Genomic DNA, 15,068 nt, shown 5'->3' with positions numbered 1-15,068 from the left:
CAAGATGAAGCCACAACTACAACATACTTTAAAGTTCAAGTATTATATAAGTAATCATACATAAATTTGGAAGAATATTGTTTGTCTTGCCATGAGGCTCAAAAGAAGCTTTACGAGGGTTGACTACGTGGCAACCAATCAGAAATTCGAAAAAGGCCCACATTCCACATTATCATATCGAGTGCCATGTGCAAACGGAAGCTCAATGGCAAAAGCAAGAGGTCATTTGCCGTAAAAGCAACCACAGAGAGGTGATCCATGTCCTTAACATTATTACCGAAGTGTCATGTGGAGAACGAAGCCCATAAGATTATAAAGGAAGCTTCCTAACACCAAAAGGAGCATCTTTAATGACCACTGATAAATGTAACCACACACTTATTGAGTGCCTGTTAGATCCCCATTTTTAGCAATCGAATTAATCGTATTCTAGGCCGGAGCAATGAACCTATTTGAAGTGCCTCATTTCGTACCAGAGAAGCCTACGAATGCATTTTGAACGTGTGGTTAAAAAATGAAAATAAAAAGTTTTGAGTTTGCATGTAATATTATTTTATAGAAAAAAGATAGAGAAAGATATATTTTAGAAATAATGGAAATCAAACAAAGCCCGAGTACCTAAATAAACTTAAAATTGATTAAATGAGTATATTTCTATTTACAATTGTGCAATTTATGCTTCTATAGGTCATAATCCCAAATAGAAGGAGCATGAAGCAAAAACAAGAGGAAAAAAAAGACTAAAATGGAACAAAAATGTGAATATGGGGACCCAAGTGCACAAGTGTCAAACGTTTAAGGACCTTGGATGCAATTTAAAGAGGACAAAATTGATATAAAAGTCAAAATTTGAGGGCCAAAATTAAGTAAACTAAGCTTGAAGGACCTAAAGCATAATTAGGTAGAGGACTAAAATGCAAAGAAAAGAAAATAAGAGTGGCACTTGGCTGACCACAAACAAGGTTGTGCTTCCTTACTGATTGCAAAGAGCAAATGCTCTCACCGGGCACTTGCCTTAACTAAAGTTGAGAAGACCTATATGCATTCTTAATTTTTCTTCTGGAACTTCTTTTGCAGTTTGTTAGGAGGGAATTTTTAGCCATTTAAATACCTATTTGCTGCCATAACTAGGGTATCATTCTCTACACATCCATTCAAGAGCTAAAAATGAGAGGAAAGGAGGCAAGGAAAAGGGAAAGAAAACCAAGCAAAAAAAGAGGAAATTTGGGAGAAATCTAGATTATTCCATTGCATTGCTTCAAGAATCCAGCGAAAGGATGGGTTTTACCTTTTGTGTTTTTCCTTTATTTTCTTTATCATGTAATAGGTTTTTCTAACATTTTCATTTTGTGCATTTGTATCAACATGAACTATATTATTAATGTTAGGGTGAATGAGGAAACTTAACCTAGCTTGGCTAATTTAAATGTTTGCTTTTCAACGTCAAAATAATGATTGTCATGTACATTTATTGTTGCATTTAATGTCTTGCATTTATTTGGTCAACAAAATGTTTCTATTGAGTGATTTTTACAATTATTGAGAGACTGTTGTGCATTTTAGATCAATACAGTAAACGTCTCATGTTCTCGTATGGAATAGAGATATACCCTTAATTCTAGGTAGCCCATTGAACTATTTTTATAAAGATTTAATACTGTTGTTTAGGTTTTAATTGACAAAGAGACATAATAGGTTAAACTAATCAATTAGAGTTATTTCACTCGAAAGAGGTAATTAGCTAAAATTGAAAAATTGGATCTAACATGATTGATGATTAATTTATTAATTTGCATGTTGAGAAATTAATTGAGCAAAAGTTAAGTGGAATCATGAATTCCAACTATTTAATCCTTAAAACCTTCAGGAAATTGTAATGCGATGTATTTTGAATCAAATTTCATCTTATTTTTCTTAAATTTCCAAAATTTAAATTCATATTGCTTTTTTAGATTGTTAGAATTAAAATGATTAGAGTAGTACAATTAAAAGTAAACATTTCTCAAGGGATCGACGTGGGTTCATAATCCACGTTATTATTTGAATGCGATTTGTGCACATGCGATTTATAATTTTAGCGAACAACTATTTCTCCCAAGTGATTTCTACACAGAAATCTTATGAAAGTGATCGGTGTGACATCTTGCAATAGCCTAATGTCAAGTCTTGTCAGTCTATATCCTAGGTACTCAGGCATAAGCTTTAGAGTAGCTACCTTTCTACCAAACATTAAATGATGCATGGCCTTGGATGTTTGTCATGATAACCAATTATGGGATGCTTTTTCCATCCGTTAGGATGAACGCACGTACTTTTTCATCTAATGGCCAACACTCCAATCAGGCTACTATAAAAGTTAACAATATATACCAAACTCAAGAGAAATGCAATTTTAACTCTCAAACATTGTAAGATCACTCTAATTCTCTCACATACTCACAATGTTCATGAACTTCTATGGCTTGTGCCTTAAGCTTGTCCCACACTCATATGTATTCCTTCACTTTACTAAACTTGATCGTCGAAGTGCTCGTAATCGTTTTCTGCACCATCGGAGAAGGCCACAATGATTAATGGTTCGTCCAAGTATGTAGGAAAAGAGCTTACGTGACACAAGTGAGTCTGAGATTTGTTAGTCACGTTGAAGGTACAATTTTCGAAAACGACAAATGTTACATTGGTTTAGAGACCAGGGTGCAGTTTGGTTTGGGTTGGTTTCGACTCCAACTTGAAACCAAAATCAAATTAGTCAATTTTGATAAATTTCCACACTAATTAACCCATTCTAACTCTTAAATCGAACCGAACCAAACCAAATCGATTCGATAAGTCGATTTGGACTTTTAGTCCGAACTAAAATTTTTAAAAAAAAATTGTCTGGGTTTTGGGGTCCACTTATATTACAAGAACTAAAATTACTAAATAACCCTATATTACAAGATCCATTAATTAACAAATAAAAATCAATTGAATAGAAGCAGATTAATAGGAAACTTAATAATTTTATTACTTTTTTATGTATTGTGTAGCCAGACTGTCAAATAAGAAAAAATGTTAAATATAATAACATGAGCTCTTGAAAGAAAATTTTCAGTACTATTACTTACATGCAACATCATAGGTTGGAGGAAATCGAGATATAGTTATGAGATTAGGGCTTATCTATTGATTTTTATTTTTCTTTAAAAAACAAAAAATGTAAAAATGTAAATGAGTTGGATAGGTGTGGTTCACCATCGATTTGAAACTTCAAACCATTGTTGAATCGATCCACCATGATTTTGTTTTAAAAAAATCGAACCAATTATCCGTGTCAAGACCCAAACTGACCCACTCGAGTCGATTTTTAGATTTTTTGTCCAAGCAGGCCTATCGGATTATATGTTAATTTTTCTAACCAAGTGGCCAATGGAGAAATTGTTATAAATTTTAATGATTAAATGGGTAAAAAAGAACTTCAATGACGAACTAAATTTTAATAAACTTTGGTTATTTTATTGAATGAAATTAACTCCTTAAAATTTCATTCAAATTTTTCTAGTATTTTAAATTTTAAAGTTGTTATATTGTCGCTAAACCCCTTTAAACATCATCCTTTAAAACTCATTTTTAACTACACATTATTTATTATTTCAATAAAATAGTTTTACACGTAAATTCAAACTTTTTCCCGTATTTTAACAATACAATTCTCCAAAAAATCACTTTTAAAAAAGCTACTAACAAAAAATGGGGCTCAAATCGTGGCTGAGTTTTCTTCTGCACCAATTTCAATAATATTAATAATAAAAGATTCTTTTTATACTCGTATATAAAGAATAATTGCAGAAAACATTATTAATCTTTACTTATTATCGCACTTAATTTCACCATCCATGGCTGCTACCTCTGTCTATATACTCTTTGATAACTTATTGAAACGTCTCTGCAACAAAACAAAGGATGCTTTTATTCATCAATTGATTAAACTGGATGAAAACATTTCAGAGTTCATTTGAGAAAAGCTTATGAGAAAAAATATGTTATGGAAGCATATCCATAGAGCATGGTTCCATTTGTGAAGATAGTAGTGGCAATATACCAACAAATCATGTTTGGCGAGATGTACTACACAGTATCATAAAAGAAAATGAAGTTAAAATAGAAAAAAAGTTGCATTAATATACCAAACATACCTCGAGTATGCTTCTATACATCACAATAACTTACACTTGAGTGTTCTATTTTTATTTCTTTTTCCTTTTGCTTGGTTAGAAGTTGAAGAGAAGCTTTTGTACCCTGCTTCTTTAACCTTACCTTCATGAACTGAATAAATGAAAATATCTTTTGATTACCCTAGAACAATTTCAATTAATTGCAACTTCTTCATTTCATAATATCCATATTCAACTAGATGTAAGAACTTCAATTATCCAAATTCGAAAATTTGAATAATCTGGAAAATTATTGATCAACAAGTACATAAAGAAGGAACAGAAACAATCAAAAGAAAAGTTCACACAGAATAGTTCAATGAAGTAATTCTAAAGTCTAAACTAATGGCTAATGACACCATCACAGAAACATCTAAATATGAAGAAAACAACATTTTGTTTCTTATTCATCCTTTTCTCCAAACAAAAAATTGCACGTATTATAGCCGGATAAAGTAAGAGTTCTTAATGTCTACAAATGAGAAATCACAGTAATAAAATTTCTATAAGATAGAAAGAATTGCAATTTCTGAACTAAAGTGCTAGGCAAGTCAGATATTGGTATTTTATTTAGGCGTCCAAGTTTTTAGTTTTTGCATCCTTTGTTATCAACTACTGAATCATTGTTGAAAAAAATGGGTTGAGTGACTAACTTTGGCACAAATTTTGAGTGGAATCCAGTTGGTTATTTCGGAAGTTCAAGATTGATTTGTGTTTTCCTCCGTGAGAACATCGAAATTATGTATTTACTTGCCAAAAATGATGTGCGAGTGAATGAGAAATTGAAGCTCAAAATGTGCCAATTGAAATGAGTTTATATTGTTGGAAAGAAACCATTTAGGGTTGTTCCACATAGGAAAATTATGAAAACAAATATCATATTAAATAAGATTGCACTTTGGAATTGTGTGATCATGTGTAGCATAAAAGCTCTCTACGTACGCGCGCACGCAAGGGGCAAATCGAATCGAAATAAGCTTTGGGTGTAGAAATTGGCCCTTAGAAGAGCTTACGCTTTGCTAATTTTTTCCTTCAACTAACCGTTTGAATTTCAAAACTGTCGAAACTCCAATATTAATTGTCATTATATACGAGTTGATGGCATTCATGGTGTTGAGCCTATATATATTCAACCTGGTTTCTATTATTCCACACAAGAAGAAAAAGAAGAGAAAACTCGATACAACATACAGTTTTCTGCATAATTTATAGAACACGATTTCTACATATTTCAGTCTACATATTGCATAGTCACACGGTGATATTGTTCAAACAAAAATTCCATTAGATAGAGTAGTATTTGAGGTGCTCAAATTCTACTATTCATCCATTGTATTTTGGGAGACAAACATCCGAATCAAACCTCAAATGTCTACGATAAGAGGCGAATCTATTTTAAGGAAACTGTGTTCACACAGGTCTCAATTAAAATTTCTTGATTTTGGTTAATTAGTTTACTTGTTCTATTTTATTGGAATTTAATCTGTTATATTTTGACTAAGTAGATTGATTTGTTCAGTTTATTATAATATAATCTGCTATATTTTGGGTAGTAATCAAGTTCATTGCATATACGGTATATGCAAAAATCGGTATGTGCAAATTCAACATCGAAGTTGCATATACAATATGTGTAAATCCGATATTTCCATTCGGTACTGTTCACTAACATTTAGTATAACAAACTTAAAACAGATTTAAGATTTAAGAAAAAAATTGGTTTATTATATTGTTGATTTTAGAAACTAATTTTCCGTTTGTCTTTCAAAAATGGCAATCGAATCAACCGACATGAATGTGTCCCAAATCGTTATTGCTGGAAATCAGGTTGTAGGCTCCATTGTGGCTCAAGAGCTAAGTTCTGTTGTGGATCAGACTGTGGTTAAATTACTAAGTCATGCTGTGAGTCAACTGTGGCTCCAACAACTGACTATGCTGTTATTGTTCTGGTTAATCATACAGAAAAATCGGAGAATTCGATGACTTGAATTTCAAGAGGTGGCAGCAGAAAATGTTATTTTACCTGACCATCTTGAATCTTACGAGATTATTGACTGAAACTACTCCTAAACTCAATGAAAGTGGGGGAGATGTTCAAGCAATCAGTACAGTTGATGCTTGGAAACATTCGAATTTTCTATATCGAAACTACATCATGAAGGGCTTAGCAAACTCGCTGTACAATGTGTATAGTATCATAAAAACTGCTAAGAAAATGTTGGAGTCATTGGATTGAAAATATATGACTGAGGATGTCGGGGCTCAGAAATTCATTGTTGGTCGATTCTTGGATTATAAGTTGGTGGACTCCAAACAGTAATCAGTCACGTGCAAGAACTCCAAATAATTCTTCACGAGATTTATACCGAAGGGATGATTTTGAGTTAAACATTTAAAGTAACTACAATTATTGAAAAATTCTCCATCGCGTGGAAAGATTTCAAAAATTACCTTAAGTGCAAACGAAAGAAAATACACGTCGAAGAACTGATTGTTAGATTTCGAATTGAAAAAGACAACAGAAGTTCAGAAAAGGATGTTCAATCCTATTATTGCTAAAGTCAATGTTGTTGATCATGGTCAAAATTCTAAGACTTTAAAGAACAAGTCTAGAAGATCTGGTGGCAAAGGTACTAAGCTGGATCGAAAGGAGGCATTTCTAAGAAGAAATTTCAAGGAAAATGTTTCAATTGTGACAAAGAAGGCCACAAGTTTTCGGAGTACAGATTGTCAAAGAAGAAGAATAAAGAAGCAAATGTGATTGACTACATGGCATCTGATGTGTCAAAAATAAATCTCGCAGCAGTCATTTTTAAAGTGAACGTGGTGGGTTTTAACTTAAAAGAATGGTGGATTGACACCGGTGCTACACGACATGTGTGCTCTGATACAAAGTTGTTTGTTGCGTTCGAAGCAATTGAGAATAAAGAGAAGTTGTTCATGGGAAATTCAGCAACTCCAAAGGTCAAAGAAAAGTGGTTCTGAAGATGACTTAGGGAAAGGAGCTTACTCTTAACAATGTATTGTATGTGTCGAAAATTCGTAAGAACATTGTGTCCGGATCGCTTTTGAGTAAGCATGATTTTTGTATTGTATTTGAATAAGATAAAGTTATTTTGTCAAAAGATGAAATTTTTGTCGGAGAAGATTATGTTTTCTATGATATGTTTAATCTGAATGTAATGATTGTTAAGCCAAAAATAAATAAAATAAACTCTTCTACTTACTTGCTTGAGTCTTCTAACTTGTGGCATAGTAGACTATGACATGTTAACCATAACACTTCACGTGGACTAGTTAACTTGAAATGCATACTCACATTCCACATTGAGTACAACCATAAGTGCGAAACTTGTGTTAAGACAAAATTAACAAGGTCATCATTTAAACCAATTGAACGGAATACAAAACTACTTGATTTAATTCACACGCGATGTATGTGACTTAAAACTTGTACAAACAAAACGTGGCAACAAGTATTTCTAACTTTTGTCGATAATAGCACAAAATACTGTTATGTGTATCTGCTTAAAAGCAAGAACAAAATCATAGAGAAATTTGTTATCTATAAGAATGACGTTGAAAATCAACTTAATAAGAAAATTAACGTATTGCGAAATGATCGAGGTGATGAGTATGAAGCAACATTTGTTGAATTCTGTGCATAACATGGAATTATACATAAAATCATTGCATCTATTCTTCATAGCAAAATGGTGTTGCTAAACGAAAAAATCGCACCTAAAAAGAAATGATAAATGTAATGCTAGTACGTTCTAGATTACCTCAAAATATGTGGGGGGAATCCGTGTTACCAGCAAATTACTTTTTAAATAAGGTGCTCGAAAGAAAATGGAAAAAAAACTTTTATGAGTTATGAAAAAGAAAGAGAGTCTTCTTATAAATACTTACGAGTATGAGGGTATCTTGCCAAAGTGGTTGTTCTAACACCAAAGAAGGTAAAGATATGCCAAAAAAGGTAGATTGCATCTTTATTAACTATACACATAATAGTAGTTCTTATCGGTTTCTTGTGTATGATTCCAAAATCCCAAACATATACAAAAACGTGATATTGAAATCAAGAAATACTTCATTTTTTGAACATGTATTTCTGTACAAGTCTAAAGAAGAAGTAAGCTCCTTTAAACGAACATATGAAACTATGACTGAAAATAGTCATGAGCAAGAACTAGAGAAGAGATTAAGGTTAGACGTAACAAACGGGAAATGACAGAAAAATCTTATTGTCCTGATTTTCTGACCTAAATGCTAGAAAGTAGACCTCAAAGTAATCAAGAATCTGTGAATTCTTCGGAAGGACCTCAATGGAAAGATGCCATTAAAAGTGAAATAGATTCCATACTGCAAAATTACACATGGAAGCTAGTAAATCTTCCTTCAGGAAGCAAACCACTAGGCTACAAATGAATTTTCAAAAGAAATATGAAAGCATATGGAACTATCGAAAAGTATATGGCCAGATTAGTAATAAAATGTTATAAATAAAGGAAATGCCTTAATTACTTTGATACGTATTCTCCAGTGACGAGGATGATACTTGCGATTGTTGCTTTATGAAATCTTGAAGTACATCAAATGAATGTTAAAGCTGTCTTTTTAAATGGAGATTTAGAGGAAGAAATCTATATGGAACAATTCAAAAGGTTTTCGTAACCAGAACAAGAAAAGAAAGTCTGTAAATTAGTGAAGTTATTATATGCCTTGAAACAAGCACCAAATAATGATATGAAAAATTTGATAAAGTCTTAAGGGAGTGTGGATTTAAAATTAATAAGTGTGATAAATGTATTTACATTAAAGATACTAAAGATGGTCATGTTATTTTATGTTTTTACGTTGACGACATGCTTATTATTGTTAGTGACAATAAAATGATTAAATCCACTAAAGATATGTTAAATTTGAGATTTGATATTAAAGATATGGGTATAGCTGATGTTATATTTGGAATTAAAATTTCAAGAACATCATTTGGATTTGTTCTAAATCAGTTACATTATGTGGAAAAATCTTAGAAAATTTCAATAAGGATGATACTGGCTTGGCTAGAACACCGATAGATACAAATCAACAGTTATCTAAAAACAAAGGTGAAATTGTCTCTCAAGTATAATACTCGAGAATCATTGAAAGTCTAATGTACTTAATGAGTTGTACAACACCAAACATAGCCTACACAATTAGTAAACTGAGTAGATATACGAGTAATCTAAGAGCCGATATATTTTGATTAAGTAGGTTAATTTGTTTAGTTTATTGTAATTTAATATGCTATATTTTGGATAGTATCCAAGTTCACTGCATATACGATTTATGCAAAAATCGGTATGTGCAAATTCAGTAGCTAGGTTGCATATACAGTAAGCTGTATATACGGTATGTTACATATACAATATGTGTAAATCCGATATTTCCATCCGGTACTTGTTCACTAACATTTAGTCCAACAATCACCTGATAGAAAATTTGACCAAAAATACAAGTCACAAGCTAAACAATTTTACTAGTATAGATTTGGAAAAAAATGGTTTTAGTATTCTCGACAGCTTCAATTAATAAAACCTTATGAGGCTCCAATTGGAATTAATTTTCTAAATAGTCACTGAACTTTGCCAAAAGTTCCTAGCAAGTCACCAAACTTTAAAACTTCCCTAATAATCATTAAACTTTGCCAAAAGTCTCCAGGAGTTCACTGAATTTCAAAACTCCTTGAATAGTCATTGAACTTTTCAAAAAGTTTATAGGAAGTCACTAAACTAGTGATGTATAGGGTCCCAATTTATAAAGTTGAGTGGCATCTTAGGAATTTTTTGCAAAATTCAGTGACTATTTAGGAAAGTTTTAAAATTCGATGACCTCCTAAGAACTTTTGGCAAAGTTCTATGACTATTTAGCGAAGTTTTAAAGTTTAGTGGCCTCCTAAAAACTTTTGACAAAGTTCAGTAACTATTTGGGCAATTAACTCTTCCAACTGATTAGGCATAATATAAAGTTGTCAAACTTAAAAAATGTGCAATATCAGACATTTGTTCATCTTTGTTTACTGTGTAAAATAGTAGTTAAATGAATCAGGATGACAAATTTAACTTTCTGCTAATAAATAAAAAATATGGAAAGAAAAAATCACCTTCTTTTACTCTCCGAAGTGATCGTGATTATTAGAATTTTCATTAAATTTTACATTGTTTAAAATTAGATCTATCCCAATATCATGATGTTAGAATTGATACTTCGTAGGGCCAAGGGCTATAGCTAAACATGTTTCTTGGATGCTCAAGGATTTAGAGCATGTCTGTAATAGTTTATAAGCACGAGATAGAAAATGTATATCCGTAACTCTTTATGTTTAGACAAGTTTACGAGTAATTATAAAAAATCATCGAAGTCTCATGAATTGTGTATACAATAAGCAGGTACTAATTGTGCGTGTGATTAAAATTGATGTTTGACTTTGACTAATTATAAGTTACGAATATGTTTCTCCAAACATAGACTTGTGGGTGGACTACAATGCCCAACAATTTTTTATATGTCTAAAATATATATTTAAAAAAAATAAAAAAATCAAGTTTTAGGAGATTTGGGTTGCAATTGTTCATTTAAAAAGTTCGGTTTTCTTTTAAAAAATGTCTAAAATATGCTTAACTATCCCAAGGTCGTTGGCTTCCAAGGGGAGGATGGGTGGGTAGTTCGTCGTATGGATGGTTTTTGTGGACGAGTGAAGGTTTTAGTTCCTTGAAAACTAAATTTGGAGGTCAAGACTCCCTCGATCAAGTCTACCATAATTGTTAATAAAATTCTATACGAACAATACGCGTTCGTGTCGTGCTTGCTCTTCCAAAAGAGCAATCCGCTAGGTACCGACCTCAATGAAAAAATTTGGTTTTGTTTTCAGTTTTATAAAGCCAAAGCGGTCAGCTCTATCCAATGTTTAGAACAACGCTCAAAAAATGGGACACTAATATTGAAGAAACCAATTTCATTACATTGGAAGATTTCTCCTCTCTCTTTTCAGCACCTAATCAGCATTGCTTGCTACTCATGTGCTCAATGAAGTCCATTCAGATTTGGTAGTTGCACATGACCAGAGGAAGATGTCGGAGTCCACGAGGCAGGGGAGCAGGGATCGTTGGCCTAGGGCAGGTACCCGCTAGCTACCAATGGACTTGTATAAAACCTTAAGAAGGAAAATGAACTGGTCTATATGTCCCAGAGATGGATATGAATGGATCGAAGGACTCTTTCAGATGAAATGCCCTTGCTTGGGCTGTCCCGTTTCATATCAAAATATAATTTTTTTTTATCACACAAAAAGAAAATAATCATAATTCTTTTTGTACAAAATGAACATTGATTGTTCTACCAAAAAAAAAAAAAAAAAAAAAGTAATGATTTTCACCAATTAAAGGCATGAAAAAAATGAAAGTAAAAATTTTAAAAAATAAAAAGATAAATGGGGCGGTCCTCGCCCCCTTCCCTGCCTTAAATTGGGTATGGGAGCAAGGCAAGGAGACAAAAGTAACCGACAGGGCGAGGGACACGAATAGCAACCCCGACCCTGCCGTTGCCATCCCTAATAGAAACATGTGCAGTACGAGCATGCTTTACTGATGTTAAAAACAAGAACTCAAAGCAATCAGCTCATGCATTTGCCTGATTATGAAGAGAGTGTAGGAATTGTGGTGACCTCAGCTTACATATATAATACAGTCCTCTTATAAGCACCACGTCTTTGGGAGCTTCGACTGGTTATTTATTCCTCTTGTAATCTTATAAATTCCTTCCTCTAGTTCAAACTTTTTACAGACGGAGTGATGACACGACAGAGAAAGAAATCCAGATGTCCAACGTTTTTATATGTTACAAACAAATTTTCAAATAAAAAACGCTACCTTTGCAAAGTAGGGATAAGATATCTCAGGAGTTTCAAATGTTAAATAGGGTGAAACACTAAATTAGCATCTACCTCAAAAATTGACAGGCAATGACCGGAGCCTGAAATGATACTGTGGTCAAGGTCATTGAAATAACAAATTCAGGAACAATGATTTCACTTACTCCAAAACAGTTCCATTAATTTCAAAAAGCTATTCCAGTATTTCAATGAAATGGTAAGAAACGAATATGCTTTCAGGATCCAGTGATACTATTGAGATGAGGAATGAAGTCAAGAAGCGCCTAGCTGAGTCAATCACGAGACAAACTGGTTGAATCATGGACCATTCTCGCTCAGGTAAAGTATTCAAAAATTAGACTATGAATGCATCATTTCTTTCCTCTTGTATAAACAAAAAAGGTCTAAATCAAATCTTAAAGCAGCATGAAAAAACTTAAACATCATACATAAATAGTGTTACAGTCAAAGAGCCAGGCTTCTCTACAGGCCATAGAGTTCAGCACTATTATCATGTGATAGTGGAACCAATTATGCACCTGAACTTTACAACAACAGAAACGCGAGTATTATCACTTGTAATTTACAAGATCTATAATCGAAGAGCATTTCATTCATTCATGTGAAGCACATGGTACATAATAAGTTGAAAGCAAGGAACTAGCTCGTGAAACTGCTTCCAGCTCATATTTGCATAATCAAAATGTTATCTGCTTGAATTCTAGTAATATTCACTTCTCGACAAAACCTGTATCAATATGGAGATATAAGGAATTACCTCATCAGGAGAATAAATAATTGCATATGCTTTCACTCGATATCCAGTTCAGCTCGGTATCTCAGTGTCAACACTCCATATAATTTTCAATGGCTTGGCAAAAGAATAGACTGTGCAAATGACGCTGTCCCATTGTTAGGAGCTCCTGTAATGTTGAGGATGGCCGTAACCGTGTTGTAGATCTGCACATTCTCGAAAGATGGGACCTTTCTTCCCCGAGCAAATGCAGGTCCATGAGCAATAAAAATGGTCCTCATGGAGAAAAATGCATTGTCATATCCATGTGATCCACCACATTCTTGCCTTTTAGATCTCTTCTGTTCTACCTTAAACCCTTCTTCAATTAAGCCTACAATTGGTGGAATTCGATCACTATCTGAATAATGCAGTCTAATAGGAAGCTCCTCCTTTAGATAAACTCTCAAATACTGACCATTATCTACTTTTCCTGATTTCAAACCCTCACTTATCTTAGCCACGATATCCTTCGGTTGAGAATCGGATGGTGGACGAATCGCAAGCACTGGACTATATGATTGCACCCACTCCTTCGGAATCTCAATCCATTGAGCCAGATCATCCAGAAAGATTAGCTTTTTATCACACGTACCGACCATCCCATGATCACCCACCATAATTATATTCACATCCTCAAAAACCCCTTTTGATTCTAAACCATGAATTAATCTACCAATCATTTTATCTATTCCAGCAACAGCTTCAGTAATCTGAGGATCATCAGGCCCAACCTTATGACCCTGATGATCAGGATCCTCAAAGTACAATGTCATAAACACAGGAATCTCACTATTAGGCAAATCAAAGTAGCTCAAAACAGTATCAACTCTCTCCTCAAAAGGCACAGAACCATTATAATACATGCAATAATCCTTGGGACAATTCCAAGAACCTTTTTTTACCTCGGAACCGGGCCAGAAATAAGTGGAAGCCTTCAAGCCATGATTCGTCACGGTCTCCCACAACGGCTCCCCTAGCCACCAGTGGGGATCATGACTGGCCATAGTGAAGGTCAAACCGGTGACTGGATCGACAAAATGGTTATCAATTATCCCATGATAAGCAGGATACAAACCCGTGACGATTGAGTAATGATTCGGGAAAGTCAGTGTTGGAAACACTGGAATCAAACCCAAATCGGCTTCAGTACCATTTTGAATCAATCTATTGATATTTGGGGTGTGGGTCTTGAATTGGTACCCGAATCGAAAACCATCTGAGGATACTAATATAACAACTGGGTGTTTGAGCTTTGTGAGCGGCCTTGAGACTTCATCCACAGAGTGAGAAGTTGATGATGAAGATGAAGATGAAGATGAAGCTGAAGCTGAAGCTGGAACAGACGAGAAAAATAGAAAGGCAAAGGCAAAAGCTGCAGAGAGAGCCATGGCCGTGAAGAGAATTAGACAAATGAATAGAACTCTATTGGTGGATTGCTTGGATGATGAGGAGATTAAGGAGGAAGATTCTGTGTCGAAGGGCAAAAGAGAAGCAGCAGAATTTGGTAATTCCTCTTCCTCTGTTGGAATTGGTGCGGGCTTTAAATTAGATACTGAATCTGAAGTCATGACGGATTTACTCAACACCCGTTCCGTTTACTCTGGTTATTTTCCACACGAAAACATGAATGAGACCACAAAAGGTTTGCATATATGAAGAAAATCTGAACTTTAGGTTCTTCAGATGTGCATAGTCATCCAGAGAGAAGAAGCGAAAGAGAAGATGATTAGTTGCTGCTGGGGAAGGAAGGTCAAGTGAAAACGAAGAACAGCTTCTGTGAGAAACCAACGTGCAGAGCAGAAAATTAGGATTACATGTCCCGATGCCTGCCATTCATTATATGGGCGTAACTATTGGAACTTTCGAGCTTTTTATGAAGTTTTATTACCTTTCGTTTGAGCCCATTAAATTTATAATATAATTCTTTCGTTTCTCTTTATAATTATACGTTTTTTTAATAAAATAATATTATACATAAATAAAAAATATTTCAATTTTTTTAACCACATATTTTTAAAAAATATATTATTCCAAAAATTATGACATTAAATAATGGGGGCCGAACATAGGCTTAACTGATGACTTCTATAAATTTTATGAACATTTTATGAATTTGTTGAAATTAATGAAAGTCTATGAAAGACTTTCATCTTAAACTTTT

General features: G+C 33.6%; 1 protein-coding gene across 1 annotated transcript; it reads right to left on the bottom strand.

Annotated features, from left to right (window-relative positions):
• Positions 1–12,516: 12,516 nt before the first annotated feature.
• On the bottom strand, positions 12,517–14,752 carry LOC111366366 (venom phosphodiesterase 2-like). The gene has a single exon (XM_022987131.1). It carries the CDS (start codon positions 14,473–14,475, stop codon positions 12,976–12,978), a length of 1,500 nt encoding a protein of 499 aa, XP_022842899.1. The 5' UTR covers positions 14,476–14,752; the 3' UTR covers positions 12,517–12,975.
• Between the last annotated feature and the right edge of the window lie 316 nt (positions 14,753–15,068).

The sequence above is a fragment of the Olea europaea genome, chromosome 17 (genome assembly GCF_002742605.1).
Source record: "Olea europaea var. sylvestris chromosome 17, O_europaea_v1, whole genome shotgun sequence".
Classification (NCBI taxonomy): Eukaryota; Viridiplantae; Streptophyta; class Magnoliopsida; order Lamiales; family Oleaceae; genus Olea; species Olea europaea.
The sequence above is the reverse complement of the archived record's forward strand: the minus strand, read 5'-3'. Positions and strand labels throughout refer to the sequence as shown.

Excerpts from the sequence above, each read along its gene's own strand:
- LOC111366366 (XM_022987131.1), bottom strand. The coding sequence starts at position 14,475 with ATGACTTCAGATTCAGTATCTAATTTAAAGCCCGCACCAATTCCAACA.